At 43.3% G+C, this 23,109-nt stretch overlaps 1 protein-coding gene across 5 annotated transcripts in view; it reads right to left on the reverse strand.

The window, feature by feature from the left end:
• TBC1D8 (TBC1 domain family member 8) overlaps positions 1-19,932 on the reverse strand; it is a 118,449-nt gene extending 98,517 nt beyond the window's left edge. For 4 of the 5 annotated variants that reach the window (XM_058684466.1, XM_058684463.1, XM_058684462.1 and 1 more), the window contains exon 1: positions 19,640-19,931. In XM_058684466.1, the coding sequence (XP_058540449.1) occupies positions 19,640-19,766 (127 nt within the window). In that variant the 5' untranslated portion in view covers positions 19,767-19,931. Of the gene's footprint in view, positions 1-19,639 lie in introns of all 5 variants that reach the window. The other variant, XM_058684460.1, reaches the window with a different exon arrangement.
• Between the last annotated feature and the right edge of the window lie 3,177 nt (positions 19,933-23,109).

The following is a 23,109-nucleotide window of genomic DNA, read 5'->3' on the forward strand; positions in this document are numbered from 1 at the left end:
AATAGCCCATTTCCATGTCTTATATATCCAGACCTGAATACCAGCATTTTTACAGATTTATGAAGCTCCTGCAAAGTCAGAAACCTGAGAAAATAGACATATAGAGATTTAAAAAAAAAAAAAGCTTCCTTGCAGAAGTTTTATTTCCACAAAGCGAGGCAGATTCTAATCTATTCAAATTTCATTTATTTTAAAAAATCTTCATTTGTTTCAAAGAAAGTCCTGCATTTACTTCCAGTAATCCTCTGAAAAAAAGCAACCAAAACCACAAGCCCTCAATATCAGAAATAAATTATGTTAGGCACCGTTTCCTGTCTTTTTACACCTAATAATAGTGTGAACTAGTTTGCAGATATGAGGTATAGCAGTTTTACATTGTAGCACTATGATATAGAGCCCAGAGGCTTAGAGATATATAAACGCATTGTTTAAAAACTATCACCTAAAAAAACTTTTCTTTTAATAAAATAAAAACTGTCACCTTTCCCTAACACTAGAGTCAGGCAGAGTAACCAATATGTACACGTTAAATTCGGAGACAGCCCCAAACCTCATTTGTGTTTACAGCTCTTCCTTCATCCAGACATTTTAATTCCTGGCATTAATTAATTGTAATAGTTAATTAATTACAGGTAAAAAACTTGAACTCCATCCTCCTCCCCTTAAGACCCTATTAGGTTATAATGTCTTAAGAATAACAGTTCTCGGGGCACCTGGGTGGCGCAGTCGGTTAAGCGTCCGACTTCAGCCAGGTCACGATCTCGCGGTCCGTGAGTTCGAGCCCCGCGTCAGGCTCTGGGCTGATGGCTCGGAGCCTGGAGCCTGTTTCCGATTCTGTGTCTCCCTCTCTCTCTGCCCCTCCCCCATTCATGCTCTGTCTCTCTCTGTCCCAAAAATAAATAAAAAAGCGTTGAAAAAAATTAAAAAAAAAAAAAAGAAAAAAAAAAGAATAACAGTTCTCTATCACAAGCATCTCTGCTGTGCACATATGGACTTTCCATAAATACTTGTTGATGTTCCTGACTGATCAGCTTTAGAGAAAGACAAAGTGCCAGGATTCTGCTACCAATAGCTTGACAAATCAGATGCCCATACCAACCTCATCTTGCCAAATGAAGACACCCAGTAGCCTAGACAAATCTTCATATGTAGGTTAAATGAGGTAAAGTAGATGAAAACACTATGAAAAGTACAATACAATATGCAAAAATGCTGTATTATTATTGCAGAGTAATAAGCAATAATATTTATAAAAAATAGGAAGTTTGGAAGAAAAAGGCATTTTAAGTTGGCTGTTCTTTCCTGGAGAAAATGAAGACAGAAAACTGTAAATAATAAAGACAGACAAGGTCAATTGTAGACATTGGTCAAGTCTTGAGGTGGGCAGAGTCAGAGAGCTTTCCTGTCTAATTCTTTGAAGACAGCTTCACTCTATTTCTGAGCAAGTCAAAATTATATCCACAGCCCCTTCTACTTCCTCCTCCTCCCCTTTACTTCTTTTCCTCTCTCAGATTAGAAGGACTCTCCCTATTCACTTGCTACATGTGGCTAGCCCCAGAGACACGGGTATTTGGAACTGGGGACAAGAGCCACAAACTTAGCACCCAAGCTGGTAACAGTAAAATAAATCTTGGACTCAACCTGGCCCTAAAGAAGCAGATCTTCAAATGCCAGAAATTCTCAGTTCACTTCACATACCATGGAGGGGATATGTCCACCACCTATGAAGAGTAGCCTTGCCTATGTAGAAAAGAATCAACTCTGCAGTCAGAAGAAGACTAGGCAGGGAGGAGGTGGAGAGTGGGGAGTGGCAAATGGATGAAGGGGGTCGAAAGGTACAAACTCCCAGTTATAAAATAAATAAGTCCTAAGGATGTGATGTACAGCATAGTGCCTATAGTTTATAATACTGTATTATATATTTGAAAGCTGCAAAGAGTAAATCTTAAAAGTTCTCATCACAAGAAAAATAAACTTGTAACCATGTACAGTGATCAATGTTAACTAGACTTACTGTGGTGATCATTTCATAGCATACACCCACATCAAGCCATTATGCTATATAACTGAAACTAAGATCATGTTATACAACAATTCCATCTCAATTAAAAAAAAAAAGACTAGACACACACTATTTGAAATCGCTGAACTTTTAGAGCTACAAGGAAATACAGAGGTGACAGGGACCAGCCTCCTCATTTGACAGGTGAGGAATCTGAGCCTCCAGGAGGTTGGGCAGATGTCTCAGGGGTCACACAGCACTGGGAATTAACTACACCTGTGAGACTGAGCCCTGCCCCCAGCTCTCCCTACTGCTTGGTGTTCACGCTTCAGAAGTTAGGACCACCTCACGCCCTCACCTACAACTTACAATTATTCCAGGATAATGGAGGGAAGGTGACTAACATTAACTAAGCACTGCAGCTGTCAAGCACTGTCCTAGTACTTCAGATCCTTTGTTTTTTTTTGCCATTTACTATCATAATTACAACAATTTATATTAGTAGTATTAGCTCCATTTTACAGAAGAGGAAACTAAGGCCAAAGGTCATACAAGTAGGAAGAACAAGATTTCTCTCCTTTTCTAACTCCTAATAGTCCTATCCTTTGCCCCAACAATGCTTAAAGAAATTAGATATGGATATGATTGAGATCATGGTAGAAAAATCCACCGAAACCAAATTCACCTTAAGCATTCTACTCCATATCTTAGCTTTGAAAAACAAATACATATGAAATCCAAAACAATTTAATTATAAACTTGAAAATGCCTAACTCAAATTCAAATTCTGGTTGGTTTGTTTGTTTGTTTTTAATGAATTGCAATGCACCTCTAAACAAGCTTCAGTTCTTCCCTTCAGTTCTCCACTCAGCCCTAATGGGAAGAGAAACAAGGGTTTTAAGAGATAGACTGAGGGTACTTGGGAAGCTGGGAACCCAGGACCAGGGGCTACAGTCCCAGCAAACCAAGTACAGTCCTAGCCATTCATTCAAGTCTACAGAAGCCAGAAGAAACTGAGAACCACATGTAAAAATCAAGAGTTTCCTTAACAGTTAAATACAGAATTACTGTGTGATCCCACTATCTCACTTCTGAGAATATATCCAAAAGAACAGAAATCAGAGACTTGAATAGATATTTGCACATCTACATTCATAGCTGCATTATTCACAATAGCCAAAAGGTAGAAGCAATTCAATGTGTATCAATAGACGACTGATCAAGCAAAATGTGATATATCCATGCAATGGAATCTTACTCAGCCTTAAAAAAGAAGAAAATTCTGATACAAGCTACAACATGGATGAACCCTGAGAACATTACGTTAAGTGAAATAAGCCAGACACAAAGACAAATACTGTATGAAACCACTTACATGAGGGTAGTCAAACTCCTAGAATAGAAAGTAGAATGCGGGTTGCCAGGAATTGCAGGGAGGGAAGAATGGGGAGGTCACGCTTAATGGGCACAGAGTTTCAGTTTGGGAAGATGAAAAAGTTCTGGAGATGGATGTGGTGATGGCTACATGACAATGTGAATGTACATATCACTGAACTGTACACTTAAAAATGGTTAAAATGGTAAGTTTTCTGTTCTGTATATTTTACTACAATTTTTAAAAACTTTGTTACCTAAGCCATTTTAATAAACAAAACATAACAGGGTCTCAACAGATGCCAGCCCAGCACAAGATGAGAAGGAGCAGGTCTGGAGAATGCAGGCATGGGGACTCCTGTCTCAGCAGTCCCTTCACCTTTCTGGAAAGGGCTAAGTGCAGTCAAGTGAAAACAGAGCAAGAGCATCGCTGCCTCAGATCAGTCCGGCTCCTCATCTGTATACAAAAGAATATGGCTGGTGGTCTCCAAAATCTGAGCCCCATCAGTCACCCTGCTGTGACCCCCAGAGGCCTAACAACTAAGAGTCCCAGTGGCATGGAGGTCAACCTCATGACCGGGAGACTCGAACCCACAGCTGCTGAGGCTATTTTTAAATAGGAAAAGGAGTCCACTTCATTTTGGTAACCTACAGAAGGCTGCAGAGTGCTTCTACAAAAGGGAAAGGGAGCAGGGGTGCTGGGAAATGCCGCAGGAGCCCACTGTGCCAACACTTCCAGAGCACAGGAGGGCTGAGCCCTTGGAGGGTGTCCATAACCCAGGGCCAAAGCAGAGCACAGACGGGCCCAGAGCCAAGCTGTGCTTACAGGTATTCCACGAGCCTCTGTCTCAGATGAGGACGAGGGGTCAGAAAGACTTCAAGAGATAATATCCCTAAGGCTGGCAAGAACCTAAAAGATAGGGCTCAAAGGCCTAACTTATTTGACTAAATATTTCAGTTTTTAAAAGCAAGGACAACAAAAGCCAACCTCTTATAGTGTGGCGGCAAAAAAAACCACAAAATGTTTTAATGAAGGAAGTTTAAAATGAGGTTAACATAGTTAAGGGGATTTGTGGCACACACTGAGAATTCCAGTCCTAGGTTAATTACCAGAGTTAGCATTACAAGAATAAAATCACTCTAGATTAATTATAGTAGAGTAAGTTCCCTGAGGGCAGGACTTTGTTTTGTTCACTGTCTGGAGAAGAGCTAGGCACACAGTAAGTACCTACTGAATGAATATCTTTTCCATGATTTTTATTCTTTTAAAATTCAGCTATTTATTGGCCACAACTAAGGCCTAACCTAACACTGTAACATATATACATGATATTAAAAAGTCTTATGTCATAGTCATTTACAGTTTGGGGCAGGTGGGGAATATCTATATATGCCACCCACCCTGCTGCACATAGTAACTGGGACCCCCAAGAAACCTCAACTCTAGAAAGCATGTTACCAAAATGGTTGTTTCCATGACAAAAGCAGAAGGTGCTTAGTTCAGACTCACAATAAAGTTATTTTTCCTGCAGAAATTTCCTAATGGGTTTTTTGTTGTTAAACTACAGGTGTATCTTATATTTTCTTATTACAGGCTAAAAATACCTCTATCAAAATGGACAAGTGCTTCCGGGTTCACACTTAAAATTATCTTTTTTTATTTATCTTTTTATTTGGAAATAACTTCAAGTTTAAAGAAAAGCTTCAGGAATTAAAATAGGACAAAGAAAAGTCATATACCTTTTGCCAAGAATCAGATTTGCCTACTGTTAACAGCGTACCTCATTTGCTGTGTTATCTGATCTTTTTCTCTTGATATGATGTGATAGGACGTAAGTACATACACACATTTTTTTTTTCTGAATCATCTCGAAAGGAGACCTATTTCCATGGATAGGGGTATTTTCTTACACAACAACAGCATCGTTATCAACCTCACTAAATGTAACACACATGGTACTTTTATCTACCACTGGTATTCCAGTTTGGTCACTGACCCAACAAGGGACGCCCTTTGCAGCATGTTTCTCCTTCCAGTTCAGGACCCATTCTAGGGTTGGGCATTGCATTTAGTCATGTCTCTAGTTGCCTTTAATCCTCAGCCTTTCCTTGTCTTTACAACTGATGAAGACAAAGGTCCCCATCCCCTTTTTTTTGTTTTTGACAGTTTTGATCAAGTTATTCTCTTTCTTTCTTGTGAGAGGGAGAGAGGGAGAGATTGAGCACGAGCAGCGGAGGAGCAGAGAGAATCCCAAGCAGGCTCCGCACTGTCAGCAGAGAGCCCAACGCAGGGCTCAAACCCACAAACCGTGAGATTGTGACCTGAGCGGAAATCAAGAGTCCACGCTTAACCAACTGAACCCAAGCACCCCTATTTTCAGTTTGTAATAAAAACATGCTAACATCTGAAATATGTATTCAAATTTACAGATTTTACACACAGTTTTAATCATTTGCTCTGTACTTAAAATGTACCTCTCTGAAGTTGTGATGGGAAAATCGTCCAATTTATACAATTCTGATTCTAAATAAAACTTTTCAGAAATGTATACAGCAATATTATAACTATAGCATATTAGAGCATGTGTTCTCAAAGCTTCTGCAATTATGATCTCTTTTGGTGTCAGTAAATTTGCCATTCAATTCTCTCTCTCTGAGATTCTCCTTCCCTCCCTCTCCCTGCTTTACTCTCTCCCCCCACAACCCTCCCTCCCATGCACACACAGACTTTCTAATAATCCTTCTGGTATAAATGCATGCTTGCCTATGGAAACTCTGGTCTTGAACCTTACCAAGATTTCAGGCACCATCAACACATTTCTGGCTTTGCCTATAGTTAAGGTTTCTGCAAATTTTAATTCAGAGAAAATAACTAAGTGTACTATTACATGGTTCTAACTTAACTTTTGGCTATGAAATATAGAGTACTCAAATCTAGCTTTCCAGGTAGTACAGGAAGTTAAAAAAATCACACAAGAAAAGCAATTTTTACAGTGGATGCACATCCTATCAAAGAGAATTTCCAGTTCCACAAGAGGCTCTCCAACCCCATTTATTCACACCTAAATGTTTTATTTGGATAAATGAAGATAAGCAAAAGGCTGCAAGATAAAACAACATCCACTTCGTGCAGACCTTTGCATTGCAAGCTCCTAAGCAGTAGACATCAGAAATGCAGCTCCAGGTACCATCAACCTCACCTAATAGCAATTCCCAAATTAAGACGCCAAAGTGTAATGTGATCACTTTTAGCCTCACCTGGCCATGAAGCTGACTCAAGTACATTACTTCAACTAGCAAGTGGCGGTACAGCAGACACACATCTCATATTTAACTTATCAAATTCAACAATATGCCCTGGCCAAAATGCAGAGGGAAAAACAACCGCTCACGTGGACTGCCCATCCATCAAGGAGCACAGGCCCTGGTGTGAGCTCCCCGGGGAGCTGGAGGCTCTGGGCTCCACAGAGGCCCCGACTTTCCAGGAACTCCTTGTAACATGAGCAGATTACCAAGAAGGGGGCCCTGCTGATTTTAAGGGTAATTTTTCAAGCAATTTTTGTCCTTCATGTTGATTTTGGAACCTAATACCCACATTAAGAGGCAGCTCCATTATACTGAGATTAAACAGTATCCACTTTGAGCCCTAAATGAGTGTCCAAACTCTACCTCAAGAACAGACAGGAAACTAAAAGTTAAAACAAAAACACACAGGTGCGCGCGCGCGTACACACACACACACACACACACACACACACAGTTTTGGGACACTAGTTTTATTAAAACCTAATTTTTCTACCCAAATCCTTGCTGTGATTGAATCCTTATTATATGGAAGATCATGAGCTATACATTCCTAAAGCAATCTTAATGCCTTGCTTACATTTTACATTTACTTTTCATTATAACAGCAATATAACAGAAACTCAAAATCCAAATTTGCTCACTATGCTCCCAGGGTAAGTGTAATATCCAAATCTCTACCTGAGGTTGAAATATGCTGTTTCTCCCTTGTAAAACTGTGTCTGTCATGCAAATACTGCATCTCAAGTGAAAAATTCCAGAAGTGCCTTCCAAATCTTTCATCATAGGCCAATCCCACTTTAGAAGGCTAACACATTTCCTTATGAAAACATCCCTATATCACAAACATTGGTGCACAAATTTATTTAAAACTCTGTTGAATGGGGCGCCTGGGTGGCGCTGTCGGTTAAGCATCCGACTTCAGCCAGGTCACAATCTCGCGGTCTGTGAGTTCGAGCCCCGCGTCGGGCTCTGGGCTGATGGCTAGGAGCCTGGAGCCTGTTTCCGATTCTGTGTCTCCCTCTCTCTCTGCCCCTCCCCCATTCATGCTCTGTCTCTCTCTGTCCCAAAAATAAATTAAAAACGTTGAAAAAAAAAATTAAAAAAAAAAAAACTCTGTTGAATGGACAGTAATAATAATTCAGGATAGCCAAACTTTCTGGTCAATCTCTGTAATTTACTAAAATGATATTTAATCTGTATTTTCCTTCTAGAAATAAATCCTATTGTTTGAATCCCAATAACATTTCTGATAACAAAAGTTTTTTATTTACATAGTAAATAAATGGTAACACACACACACAGGAAACTCAACGTGGCATCCAATGCCAAGCAATTAACAATGAATTTTTAAGTTGCTATGGTTTCCTCGAATAATTTCTTTTGCCTGGTGAAACAATTACCATCCAGTGCTGACCCAGCATCCCTGGGATCCATTTAAAATAGTTCATCCTTCTGGTGACCAGTTACAGATTCTTTGAGGTAATTTTTTTCCCCAGTACTCAGTATTTAACCTTATTCCCAAATCAAAATTCCTTGGGAATTGTCTCCTGAGGTCCTGCTCACCTGGATGCCTTACCTCCTTTACTGACCTATTCAAAACCTAGCCATGACCACTTCAAGGCCCAGCAGCCACAGATGCAGCATTCAACAGACCTTCCATTTCCTGACAAAGAATAAATTTGTGGTTTTCCCTCTTTTTTTTTAAGTTTCTTTATTTTCAGAGAGAGAAAATCCCAAGCAGGCTCCGCACTGTCAACGCAGAGCCCAATGTGGGTCTTGAACTCATGAATCATGAGATTCATGGACCTCATGAGATTCAGGACCTCAGCAGAAACCAAGAGTCAGACACTTAACTGACTGGGTGACCCTGGAGCCCCAACAAATAATAAATTTATAATAACAACCAAAAACCAACCAAATCCCACCTTGATAAAGCTGCTCACGTGCATGCCTACTTCCTCTCCACCCATCCACTCCCAAACTACTCTCCCTGAGGCAGCCAATGTCCCTCAAGCCTTTTCCATACCATACTGCAGAGTCCATCCCTCTCCCCTCCCTCTTTCTTGAATACACTTTTCTCTTGGCCTCTGGGAAATACACTCTAGTCATTTCCTCCTGTTCTCCTGACCACTCCTCTGTCCCCTCTGTGTTTTCCTCCTCTACAAGCCTTTCTAGACAACTCACAAGCACATCAAACTGAACTTGTCCAGAACAGCTTCTCAGAGGCCACAGAGCTCTCACACATGTGCTTTCCTTTGCTCAGAAGGTCCTTTCCTCCCTGTTTTACCCAGCTAACACCATTCTAAGCACCCTACAGGTCTTAGCTGACACAACAGATCCTCAGAGAAATCCTTCCTGACACTCCCAGCCTAAATTAGCTTCCCCATTATTCCTTCTCATCACCCTCGCCTCCCTGAACTTACCACCATTTATAATTCTTTCATGGTTTAATAATCACTCCATCACTACCACTAGCTTTTTCCATCCCTTTAGATGATAAGCTGCATGAGAACACAGGGCCTGACACTGTTGAAAGAAATGTTCTTTTGGCTCTTTCTTCTTTAAATACAAATAATTAAACAGGGGTGCCTGGGTGGCTCAGTTAGTTAAACGTCCAACTCTTGATTTTTGCTCAGGTCATGATTTCACACTTGTGAGATCGAGCCCCACATTGGGCTCTGAGCTGAGCATGGAGCCTGTTTAAGATTCTCCTTCTTTCTCTCTCTCTCTCTCTCTCTCTCTCTCTCTCCCTCCCTCCCTCCCTCCCTCCCTCCCTCTCTCCCTCTCTGCCTCTCTCCCACTCATGCATGCATGTGCTTGCTCTCTCTCTCAAAAAAATAAAAATAAATTTAAAAAAAAAAAGGGATTTTGACAACGTATCTAGAAAACATAACAATTTGAAGTATGAAATCTTCCACTGTTATTATAAAACTCTTAAAATAACACCAACAATAATTGTTTTTCAGGTTAAGAAACTGAGCCCCAGAAGGAATGGGTCAGTCACAGAACCACATCTCTGAGGTTAGGTAAGAGATAAAAATCATAAACTTGTAACTCTAAACCAATTTCTTCTCCAGAGGGGGGAAAAAAAATCTAGGCTATCTTTTGATTTCAAATTAAAGTACCTGACTAGATTAGATGCATTTCTGAAAATAGTTCCTAAGCCTCAGTGAAATTGACACACCCCACACATGGTAGACATTTTGAAGGCTAAATATAGTTTACCGAGAGGACAAATATCTGAAGCATGGGTAATCCAAGAGTAATCATGGTCCACGAGGCAAGAATGAAACATTGCTTCAATGCCTCTCCTTATCCCCATTACACATACGGTGCTGGTAACCAGAAAAACTGCCAAGCTCTCCCAAATTTTAGATTCAATTTTTAGATTCAATGTAAAAAAACATTTAGATTCAATGTAAAAAAACAAATAATTCTACCAGGCTCAGTGAGAAACACAACAGCTCCCTCATGACCTTCCCTACTCCCACTTCCCAGCCCCTGAAGGAAATTGCTTCGATCCTTAATGGATTCTTTTTGCATTTACCTTCATATCTCTGATTGTATCACTAGTTCTTTTTTTTTTTTTTATTGCTTATTTATTTTGAGAGAGAGAGGAGAGAGAAACAGACTACAAGTGCGGGGGGGCAGAGAGAGAGAGGGAGACACAGAATCCGAAGCAAGACTCCAGGCTCTGAGCTGTCAGCACAGAGCCCCACACGGGGCTCAAACCCATGAGTGTGAGATCACGACCTGAGTCAAAATTGGATGCCCAACCTACTGAGCCACCCAGGCACCCCTATCACTAGTTCTTGAATTTATAGAGAGCTGAGCTTTGTAGTAAAACTATGAAACTTGGCTAACCTACACAACTTTTTGTTTTCCCTGCAGTTAACAACTGCCAAGAATTCTTGGCTGATGTAGCTTTATCAATAATTTACCCACAATTCCTCTCCTAGTGCACAGACCTTCCTTCAACATGTGCAAGGATGGGAGGTGCTCTACCAATCTCTCTTCCCCTAGGAGCTGTCTTGCAGCCTTTTGCCCTGCTCTCATCTGGACTGAGGGGTCTCTGAGCTGTCATTTTACGATTTCCCTTCACCATCATCCTGGAGATTCCCTTATAAGGACTTGTTTTTAAACAAGTAACAAAAAGCACAAACTCTTGGGGGAAAAGATTGTACCCGACTGCATGAAAATTAAGAATGTTAGTTCTTCAAAAGACCCAAAATTTAAAAAGGCCAGTCATAAAGTGATAAATTTTTAATACTTAAAAAATACAGAACACACAGACACATGTGCATGTACACACACACACACACACACAGCTCCTAAATTAAGAAAATCATACTTCCTCATGTCTTTCAGGTTACTGAGCCATGTGACTTGCTTTTGCCAATATAAACTGAATAGGAGCTCCAGGTTGGCTGAGTCAGTCGAGGATGTGACTCTTGATCTCAGGGTCGTGAGTTTAAGCCCCACACTGGGAGTAGAGCTTATTTAAAAAATATACAGGGGAACCTGGCTGGCTCAGTGGGAAGAGTGTGCAAATCCTGATCTCGGGGTTGTGGGTTTAAGCCCTATGTTGGGTGTACAGATGACTGAAAAAAAAATAAACATTAAATAAAGTGAATGGAAGGGATAGGTGTCACTTCCAACTACAAGTTCTAAAACCCAACATGAGAGTCACCAAATTCCTTTCCCCCTTACCATGTAACCATGGAAGCATTAGGAATGGAGCCTCCATCAGCCCATCTTTGGATGCCTACAAGAGAACCTTGGGAACCCACATTGGATATATAACATGAGGGAGAAATAAACTAATGTGGATCCACAGAGATGTTTGGGATGTTTGTTACCACAGCATAACCTAACCCATTATGGCTGATATACCCAACAAAATCACTCACAGGTATATTCTCCAGAGAAGCTTTCACACATATGAACGTTATACAAGAATGTTCATAGCAGTATTATTTGTAATAACAAAAACAACTAGAAACCCAAATATGAGCTGACAAAAGAACGAATAAATGAGTCATTCCCATCAATGAAAATGAATGAATGCAGCTATATGCATCAAAATGGTTCGATGTTAGGGAAACATTAACTATATATACACACATATATATGTAAAACTATAAATATAAATATAACTGGGATGTGGAAAACAAGCTTCAGAAAAAAACAAAGTAAATTATTATTCCTTTTGTATAAAGTTTAAACAGCACACAAAACTCAACAATGTATTGATTAGGGAGGGGAATATAATCAGGAAAACACACAAGAGATCTCTTAAACATTGGAAATACTCTATTTTTTTAGTAACAGGTGATAGGTATTGTATTACTTACACTTTATATTTACATTATGTACTCCTATGCACACAGATTTCGTATTTTAAAACTTTAGGCAAACTACCATCCTATTTATTATTTTTAAATGTCCAATCTCCATCAGTAACTACTTATTCAGAATAAAACCAACCACAAAATACAGTGCCCTTTCTTAAGGAGAACTTATTTGTGGCTGTTTATTTTGCTGCTGATTTTTCCTTCCTTTTTTGAAAGTAAAAAGCAGGAAGCAGAAAAATAAAATCTGGTGGAACAACAGACCCACCAAATGTTCAAGAATATTAATGACTCAACTTCACAGAGCTGTGTCAGTTGGCTGGTGATATACTGGGGAAATCATTCCTGGGTCTGCACAGGATCATTTACATAAAGGTTACCAACGGGCAGTTCTAACAGCTGGGCTGGCGCAGCTGACAAACTACCGCTAGTCCTTACAGGCATGCAGGGCAGGCGTGAGAAATAGCAATGACAACACTCTGTATTATTTATTCCTGCCTTTCGCATAATTCCCATTTCCAGGATGATACAAAACATTTCTCAGCCTCAGAGGCTCACACTCATCAATTCTACTTGGACATCCATGTACTCACTAAATATTTACTGAGTGTTGCAGCAACAGAAACTGTTCCAGTGCTGGAGGCATGGTGGTGAGGGACACAGACCTGGGATCTCCATCCTGGAGATCATGGTCTGGCTCCCTAGAAAGTGATAAAGCCACAAAGGGCCACATCATGGGAAACAGCAGTGAGTGCTCTAAGGTGTAAGAGGATCAGAGGAGGGAGGGGTCCAGTGCCCCATCACCAGGTAGCAGAGCTCAGGCTGAGATCTGAAGGGTGTCAAAGGGAGAGAAGAATTAGCCAGGCAGAGGGGGAGGTGAGGGCACCCCCAGGCCGAGGGGACAGCAGGTGAAGGTCTTGGGAAGTGCCTGACAAGTTGTCCTTACCAGGAGAAGGTGAAGGAGAAAGAGCCTGAGAGGTGGTGCGGAATAATAGCTCTTGCAACACCCAAACAGCTGTTAAAATATGCTCAGGGCTGCTTTTCAATACAGATGATTAAAGTTTTTTAAGTTAGGGGGGAAAATCTGTCTTGGAAATTTGATCAGATTTACTACTTTCATTTAAAATAAATTCCTTCTCTATCCAATGCTGCCAGAATATAGAGTCAAGACCATAAAATCCTATCCCTTCACAGCTAATAAATGAATTCTTTAAAAGCTACAAGCCTCTCAATCATTTTCAGCTCTTCCTAAAGAGTTCCAATTAGGCTGAAATGGCTAGCCTCCGCTACTGCACCACCCACACATTTGTACCTCATATTATTCCTCGAGGGACACAGTCTCTGCCTTGTTTGATTACCTAATTACAGTGCCCTTATTATGCCTTAATTAAATGCAACTGTTGGAAACCCCAATGTTTTAATGGCTTATCAGCCCTTAAAAACGTATCAGTTATTTTACCCGTATATCTGTATTGTAAGATATCTTCCAGTTTATGCTCTTAAAATCAAAGTACTTCCTTTATTTGTGTTCCTTCCTTAATGTGCTTTTGGAAAATAAGACCAAAGCATGTAAGACTCTGGAGCCAATATCTGGGAAGTCTACACAATGCAAAGGCTGCCCAACTGAACTGAAGAATTTTGTTGGTAGTAAAGACTAAATCCACCAACAAATTCAAGGGCTCCTGGCTGGCACAATCAGTACAGCATGCAACTCTTAATCTCAGGGTCGTGGGTTCAAGCCCCACGCTCAAGTGGAGCCTACTTAAAATAAAGTCAAGGGGCACCTGGGTGGCTCAGCTGGTTAAGCGTCCGACTCTTGATTTCGGCTCAGGTCATGATCTCATGGTTCATGAGTTCAAGCCCTACACATGGCTCTGCACTGACTACAGAGCCTGCTTGGGATTCTCTCTATCCCTCTCTCTCTGCCCCTCCCCTGTTCGTGTTCTCTCTCTCTCTCTCTCTCTCTCATAAATAAATAAATAAACTAACTAACTAAAAAAAAGTCCAAAAAAAAAAAAAAAAGGGCAAAAATCCACCCACAAATTCAGCTACCTAAGCAAGACTATAGCCAAGAAAGCCAACACTCAAGCTGGGCTTCACCAATTCCCAATTTTTCAACAGAGTCATTCTGAGCAAGGCCAGTGACCACACACAAATCCCTGGTGTCAGTTTCGTATCCCCCAGTCTTTGGCACACTGTCCCAAAGAGAGTAGACAATTCACTCTGAGCACAGTCACTCAACGCCTGCAACACCGAAGTGAAGTTCCCTTTATTTACTAGGATTTAACAAAGGATTTCAAAGAAGCTCTATAAAACAAATCCTGCTAGCACAAACTGCTATTTAAATATTTAACTTTGTGGGGCACCTGGGTGGCTCAGTAGGTTGAGCGTCTGACTCCTGACCTCAGCTCAGTTCATGATCTCACGGTTTGTGGGATTAAGCCCTGCTTCAGGCTCTGCACTGACAGCATATAGCCTGCTTAGGAGTTTCTCTTTCCCTGCCCTTTCCCCACATGCTCTCACGCTCTCTCTCAAAGAAAATAAAATTTTAAAAATAGTTTAAGATATAAACAAATAAATATTTAACTTTCTGGGATACCTGGGTGGCTCATTGAGCATCTGACTCATGATTTCAGCTCAGGTCATGATCCCTGGGTCACTGGATCGGGTCTGCACTGAGTATGGAGCCTGCTTAAGATTGTCTCTCTCTCTCCCTCTGCCCCTCTCCCCTGCCTACATTCTCTCTCTCTCTCTCTCAAAAAAAAATAAAACTAAAACAAAAATAAAAATTAATATTTAACTTTCTGGAGCACCTGGGTGGCTCAGTCACATTCTGGTTGAACGTCCACCTCTTGGTTTCATTTCAGGTCATGATCCCAGGGTCATGAGACCAAGCCCCACACTGGGCTCCATGATGAGCCTGGAGCCTGCTTAAGATTATCTCTCTCAGAACACCTGGGTGGCTCAGTCGGTTAAGCGTCCAACTCTGGATTTCAACTCAGGTCATGATCTTGTGGTTAATGAGACTGAGCCCCATGTGGGCTATCTGTGCAGAGACTGCTTGGGATTCTCTCTCCTCTCTGCCCCTCCCCCTGCTTGCTCGCGCATGCATTCTGTCTCAAAATAAATAAATACACATTAAAATAAAGGTTCTCTCTCTCTGCCTCTTCCCTGCTTGCTCATGCATGCTCTCTAAAAAAAATTTATATTTAACTTTCCAATTACACTTATTAAATACTGCAGTAATAAGTATTTTTTATATCCTTCACTTTAATGCAAACTTCTTTACAACACTTTTATTCTAAGAAGCCCTCTTGTTAGTCAATTTTTTAAGTGTTCCTTCTCTTTTTTTCCAAAGAGACTAGGTGGCAAGCCCAGATAAGCCCTTCATATAGTTCTAATCCTAAACCTTGTTTGAATTGGAACCCTTGTGTATTGCTGGTAGGAATGTAAAATGGTACAGCCACAGTGGAAAAGTTTCTAACCCTCTAAAGTAAGCTTCCTTATTGTCCCTATCTTGAGGCTGTTACAACTAAGACTCAAATAAACCAAATAAACTAGCACAAGGCCTCTCTGTCCAGATTTGTAACAGACTTATCTTGACTCAAAGTCGCTATTTTCCACTACACCATACTTCCCCCTGTGACCCTAGCTACTTAGGAAATTGTTAGCCCCTAACTATTATAAATGCAATGACAGCAACAGGGGCTGAAGGCAAACATCCTAAAAAGTAGAAGCCATCAATATTTTCTTCAAATTACAACTTTTTAACTGCCAGGCTCTTTGGGAAAAGAACTACAAGGTTATACAGAAACGCACATAATAGAACTCTGAAAAATAAAATCCTTTAGAGGGGCATATCCAGGTGGTGACATTAGGTCTTTAAAGCTACATTTGTGCTGCTCATTTTAAGCGCTTCAGGGAGCACTGGAGGAGGGGGCAACAATGATCTGTTCTTCTGTCTGCACCTCCCAAATGCTAACTTCTCCCACTCAGTTCTCCCAGAGCTGAACTTTCATAACAAACATTCCTATACACCTGAAACTAATGTAACATTGTGTGTCAACTACACTGAAATAAAAAAAAAAATTAATAATAAAAAAATATTCCCACAGGTTGGAGATTGTATTCAAGTGAATACTTTTATACCTTGACTTCCTCCCTTCCAGAGCAAAATCACTTCTGTCCCAGGAGCTTTGGAAACATTTTATAATGCTGTATTCAGCCACACCATGTTCTAACTGGAGGATAAGGTCGCTGCCTCCCACTACTGTCCCCAAGCCCAGGATTTCCTTCTCCAAACAGGTCCCAAGGGGTGGTAACAGAGGCCGCCTGAGAAGCTGGTGCCATGATCCTTCCCTCTCAAAGGGAGCTACTTAAAAAAAAAAAAAAAGACAGAAGGAGGAGGTCTATGTTTCCCACTGATTCCCTCCAGCTTTCCACAATGGTCAGACTGCCAGGTAAACAGGAAGCCGAGGAGAGAGGAGAATGTTCCTGTCCCATGTGATCAGCTCAGCCTCAGTCAGAAAAGCGGGGCCTCCACTCTCACCCAACTTTTAACGAAAAGTAGAATCCATCATTCATGCATATGTTCTTCCATGTAGTCACCCTACAAATGTTTAATGAGCATATAATATGTGCTAGGCACCATCATAGGTAAAATACCTGCCCTCATAGAACAGACAATCAGTAGGAAGAAACAATGAACAAAATGATCAACGATATTGTATATTAGAAAGTGAGAAAGGGCTATGGAGAAAATAAAACTGAAGATATATATAGGGAATGTGTGTATTAGTCGGAAGAGCGATTATATTCCTCAATGAAACGAAACCTTATATTTCTGAGGGTAGGTAATTTTTAAACACGTCAGACTAGGGACGCCTGGGTGGCGCAGTCGGTTAAGCGTCCAACTTCAGCCAGGTCACGATCTCGCGGCCTGTGAGTTCGAGCCCCGCATCAGGCTCCAGGCTGATGGCTCGGAGCCTGGAGCCTGTTACCGATTCTGTGTCTCCCTTTCTCTCTGCCCCTCCCCCGTTCATGCTCTGTCTCTCTCTGTCCCAAAAATAAATAAAAAACGTTGAAAAAAAATTTTTTAAAAAATAAACATGTCAGACTAAATGCCAATGGAGACCTCATATGTTTAAGCTCCTATGAATGACAAATTCAGCATCGGAATAAAAAAAAAGTACTTCGTTACCACTCCCTTACATTTTATTTCCAACCCCTCTTAACCACCTCTACTTGCTTCTCTCCAAAGAAAAGCCTACAACCAGTCAGAATACCCATCATGCTAGCCCTCATTATCTTCATAAACTCAAACTAAATTGCTCAAAATCTGCCAAATCAGAATTCTACATATTCTGAAAACCACCACCAACATTAAGCTGCCCTCTGTGTCACACAGTCTTGATTTTATAACATTCATAAGTGGTTGGGTTAGGACCAGCCCATTGGTGGATGTGGTAACTCTGGGTTGCTCAATCAGCACAGCTACGTAAGTTGCTACCCAGCTAAATGTCTGAAGGTAAAGCAGCCTAGGAAATGTCAGGCTTTCACAATCAACAGGAGGTTCAGAGTCCCTGAGAAATAAAGTGTCATCTGTCTTTTCATGGGGTATTTTTTTTTTTTTGGTTGATCCTTATTGCCTTTAAGAATATTGTGCATATTCACTGTAAGCCCAAACCGAAGTATACACCAAGGAAGGCCAAAGCCATAGGTATGATAAGAGACCTGCTTGGTGCACTTGGGTGCCTTAGTCGGTTGAGCATCTGACTCTTGATTTTGGCGCAGGTCATGATCCCAGGGTCATGGGATCAAACCCAGCACTGGGCTACTTGTTGAGTTTGGAGCCTGCTTGAGATTCTCTCTGCTCCTCTCCCCAGCTGGCACTCTAACTCTAAAATTAAAAAATAAATAAAATAATAAAAAAGATCTGCTTAATTTTGGAATGCAAAAAGGAGGTGGACTGCATCATTTTGAGTTCATCACAGATACAGACTCTGGACAACAAAGCCAGGCTCTCCGGAACCTCCTGAATCTCCATCAGCATCATAGCTGAGGCTTTGTCCAGCTTCTCTGGACCTGTCTCCCTTGCTAGATGGCGAATAACCCGAAGTCTTTCCCAAAGCAGCCTCAACAGTACCCCACACAGTCAGCATGAACTAAGTGATGAAAACACTTTCTGGGCAGATGTTCCATGTTTCCCATTTCACAAACCTTCAAACCCTGTCCTTACCCTCTACTAAAGGAGACCATTTACTCCTGCCTCCTATACTAACTCCCTCCCTCAGAGCTTAAAACTGCTCCCAGAGCAGGCCCACCTGCTGCCCAACCTGTCCTCACTACTCACCACCACCATAGGTAACCCCACTACCGCTTTCATCCAGATTCTTCAACTACCCCACTACTCTTTCGTCCAGAATGCCCACCAAGTCATACCCACTCCTTGAGGCTCAGTGAAGTCCACCCTCTTAAGGAATCCAACTGCCAGCTTTCTCACCTTCCGGGTTTAAAGTACAGGAAGGGTAATTCCCTTTACACTTGGTTCTGTTTCAGGGCCTGTTGATCACATTCCCCCATTAAACTTTACTCCAGGAGGGCTTCCCCCAGAATAAGCAGACAGTGGAGTCACAAACAGTGAGGCCAGGGACCCAAGCTCAGTCCCTTGACCTCTCTCTCCAGCCGTGGTCTGATTCTCAGTATAAGGAGGGATGTGATGGGAAAAAGATCTAAGGTCTCCTTTATTTCAGATTCCAAAATTCGGAAATTTCATATAGATCCCCTAGACACAAATGAAAAAGTCTAATAAACTGTTCTTCCATTGACCCATTTAAACAGGTGGCCCAACTATGCAAGCTGGCCTCAATTTTTCCAAATGCTTGATCTTCACGGAGCCTTGGATAGTAACTTTTAGAAAAATTGCTTTGTTTTTTCATAAATTTTACAAGCCTGAGTTTTTCCTCCTATCATTGCTTGGAAGAAACAAGTGGGGGAGGGGGTAACTCACCCGCTCAATTTTGCTACTAAGATCGTAAGCTTGGAATTCGCACTGCCTCGGCTTCTCCTCCCGGCGCGCAAACGGTCCCCAGCCCGCCCTGCCCACACGCCCGACAGCCGGGGATTGCCAGGGTCGGTGGCGGTGGGCCGTCCGTGTGTCCCCAGCCGAGACACCACCCGGAACGTCGGGGCGCATCCAGATGGCCGAGTCGGGGCCGCACCCCGCTGTCACCTGGCCCCGCACAGCGGCCTGCGCTCCTCCCGGGGCGGCCCTCGCTCCCTCGGCTCGAGCTCCAGCCGGCGCTTCTCTTTCGATTCCTGAGCCGAATCTGGCCTCCAGGCGGTCACTGGGCCAAGAGGCGAAGACACCTGCCTCTCCCGCAAGAACGCACGAGCCCGCAAGTCCCTTCTGCCCACAACCTCGACGGGGGCTTGCAAGAGAAATACAGAAGAAAGGAAAACAAGCCCGAGGCAGGGCCGTCCCGGCCCGGCGTCTCCCACGAAATCGCCACCTGCGATGCACCCCGGGCTGGGGGCCGCGGGCCCGGCAGGGAGCGAGGTCCGGGGCCCGGCCCGCCGCGCCCGCCCGCCCCGGCGCGCCCCTTACCCGTGAGGCGGCCACCCCCCTCGCCGTGCCCGCGGCGCCGCTGCAGGATGAAGTAGCAGCTGCTCTTCTGAGTCACCCAGAGCTTCAGGGCGTTCTTCAGCAACACCTCCTCGGGCTTGAGCCACATCGCAGCGGTCCGACCGCGCCCGCGGGCCCCGGCTTACATCGCCCCGGCCGCCTGCCGCGCCGGGCCGAGCCCGCTCGGGAGGAGGAGGCGGCGACGGCGAGGACCGCAGCCAGCCGGCGTCCTGCGCTCTCAGAGTCCCGGGAGCGCGGCCGGCGCAGCTCCAGGCTCGCAGCCCGCGCAGCCGCGCAGGTCCCGCCCCCGTCCCGGCTCCGCCCGCGGCCCCGCCCCGGGCCCGCCCCCGGGCCCCCACCGCCACCCCGCCCGCTCCCGCGGCGCCGCCTGGGTTTCCGAGTCCCGGCCGCTCCAGCGCACAGTTCCGGAGTGGAGGGAGGAAGTCCCATCCCGGCTGCCAGGTTCCCCCCTCCTCTCTCCGTTGCGTTTGCGAGGGGCGCCTAGACCCTTCTTCCTCCGCCCCTCCTGGGAGGCAGCTCGGGACCGCAGGACTTGACTCCCCGCCCCTCACTCTGAGAGGGGGAGGACCGAGGGAAAAAGACATCTTGTTCTCACAGCTGCAGGTTGCCCAACCGAGGGCATTTATTTGTCTTTTGGGGAGCAGAGTGCACGCCAGAAAACCCAGGTGTGTTTGGAATAATATAGCATTTAACACAACAAGGAACACTTTTACGGATAACAAAAAATAGCATTAAAAATTAAAAGCAATTACTTTCCGATTTTAAAAAATTGTTTGGCCCACGTTTTCCGTGCTCTCACAAGGGATCCGACAGAGCTGCTGAAGAGGCAGCAGCGATATTGTACGACCCTGAGTCAAGGCATCAGATCAAACTCAATCTGGACGTCCTCGTGAGTATAGAAGACAGCGATATTAGGGCTCCCCTGCGAGTCCCCTACACGGCAATCAACCCAGTCACATTTGTTCTAAGAGAATTGAAAGGCTGGGAAACACGGAGTACGTGATACTAAAGAAAAGCTATAGAGAATGTGGAGGTAGGGCTTTTAAAATGAGTATTTCCTCAAAGCTGTTGTAGAACTAGACACATGGTAGCTGGCCTTGCACAGGCTCATGGTCCTCCTAGCAATGTCCTCAGAGAGGCAGTTAAATCCAACACCCAAAAGAGAAGTAAAGGAAAACGCCCATCAAAATGACCCTCAGGTTTTGACAAAGGAGTCCCTGACAAAATGTGACTGTTAATTAGGACAGAACTGAAAAGTAGAAGTAAATCCCCTACTTTACTGACATCCCCTACATGTCAGTAAACATGTGGGAACTGAGTGATATTTCTCACTGGAAACCAAGAAATCTGCAGAGGATCAGAAGGGGTCAGCTCAGAAGCCTGGACCTAACCGGGCAGGTTAGAAGCCACATGAAGAGAAGAGCCCTGTGGGAAGAACAACCAGAATTGACCGCCCAGAGAGGAGGGACCTCTGTGGTTGAGAACTGGGAGGCCACTGACAAAGATCCTCTGAGTAAAACTGAGGAAGAGCGCTGTAATCAGGGAGATTTGGAGGCAGTGGAGCAGGGGCCAGGGATGGCAAGAAAATACTCCTTCCAGAAATATTCACTGGAACCTCTCCCTCTCAGCCATGCTGCCAGACCCTGGAATTGCAGAGGAGAATGGGAGATGGGCCCTGCCCTGATGAACTCACAGGTAAGCAAATAGGTACAAAGGGTAGTGGGAGTCAGGGTGGAGACAGTGGGGATGCGCAGAATTAAGGTTGGGTTCCTCAGGGAGGGGACTGAGAAAGCCCCACAGAACAGCTGTTGTTTGACTGGGGCTTGGGAAGTGAATACGTGTTTGCCACCCGGTCAAGTAGAGAGTCGTGTCTGGTAAATGGATCAGCATGTATGACATTGTCGTTTGGGGCATAGGGGATGCAGCCTACAGAAGTCAGCCTCCTGGGCACAGAGCAAAGTGAAGAAGCCTGGAGAGGGGATCTGGAGGGGCCAGTGGACAATATGTCACACGATGGTGACAACTTTCTACTCTTGCTCATCTCTGGGTACTTCTCACCTCTTTTTGGTATTATGGTTTGAATTGGGTCCCCCAAAATTCATATGTTAAAGTCCTAATCCCCAGTACCTCAGAATGTGACTTTATTTGGAAATAGAATCATCGCAGATATAGTTAGTTAAGTTACAGTAAGGTCGTTAGGGTGGACTTCGATGCATTGTGACTGGTGTCCTTTTAAGAGGGACGGTTGGACATGGACACACACACACAGGAAGAGCACCTTGTAAATTTTGGAGTTATGCTGCCACAAGCCAAGGAACTACCAGAAGCTAGGAGAAAGTCCTAGAACAGATCCTTCCCTAATGCCCTCAGAAGGAACCAATCCTACAGACACCTGGATCTCAGACTTCTAGCCTCTAGAACTGTGAGACGATTTCTGTTGTTTTAAGCTGCATAGTTTGTGGTACTTCATTATGGCTATTCAAACAAATACAACTGGCTCCCTAAACCTGTCCATACCTGTTCAGTAGCAAGTCTCTCGAGCCATTCTGGGTTGAATTCTGTTCCCTGCCAGGACCCCAGGAAACCCGTTTCCTCAATAGGGAATTCTGGCTGGCTCCTCACCTATTTGTGCATGCACAGGGAGCAAAAGAGATGTAGTAATCTGTGGCACACAGAGCCAGCAAGATACTCAAATTAGCACTGTTGGTTAGCATGAGGGGCTGATGGAGGACAAGGCTTTTGGGGCTCTTGCTGCTGCTGCACTTGATTGCTATAGCAACCCTGATAACTACAAAGATCGTAGAGTGAGATGGCTGTTCCTGACTGCCGTAGAGAGTTTGTTTGTTTAAAGATAAGCATGAAGTATTAAATTCCCATCTCAAGGTATAGATATGGGGAAATTGAAAGAATCCTTTATCTGGTATAGACATAGGACAGACAGGGGTCATCTTCCGATTTCAAATACAGTAGTTCCGGTTACAAATTGTTGCAAAGGTTAAGTGTTCAACTTGAGCAAGTTCTCTTCCTGCAATTAGGACACGTGATTGGGAAGTAGGACCATAGACTTGTGATGGGAATATTTGAAGGGATGCAGACAAAGTGATAATTATGTGACACAATAAAGGTGTTAGCTAACGCTACAATGGTAATCATATTGCAATATAAATGTCAAATCTATATAGTAGTCCTCCTTTATCCTCCGTTTCAGTTACCTGCTGTTAACCGCTGTCTGGAAACAGATGATCTTCCTCTGATCTATGGACAGAAGGCCAAGTAGCCTGATGCTATATCACAACACCATTATTCACCTCACTTCATCTCATCACATGAGCATCTTATCATCTCACATCATCACAAGAGGAAGAAGGGTGAATACAGTACAATGAAATGCTTTGAGAGAGAGACTACATTCACATAACTTTTATTGCATT

The sequence above is a fragment of the Neofelis nebulosa genome, chromosome 9, assembly GCF_028018385.1.
Source record: "Neofelis nebulosa isolate mNeoNeb1 chromosome 9, mNeoNeb1.pri, whole genome shotgun sequence".
Taxonomy (NCBI): domain Eukaryota; kingdom Metazoa; phylum Chordata; class Mammalia; order Carnivora; family Felidae; genus Neofelis; species Neofelis nebulosa.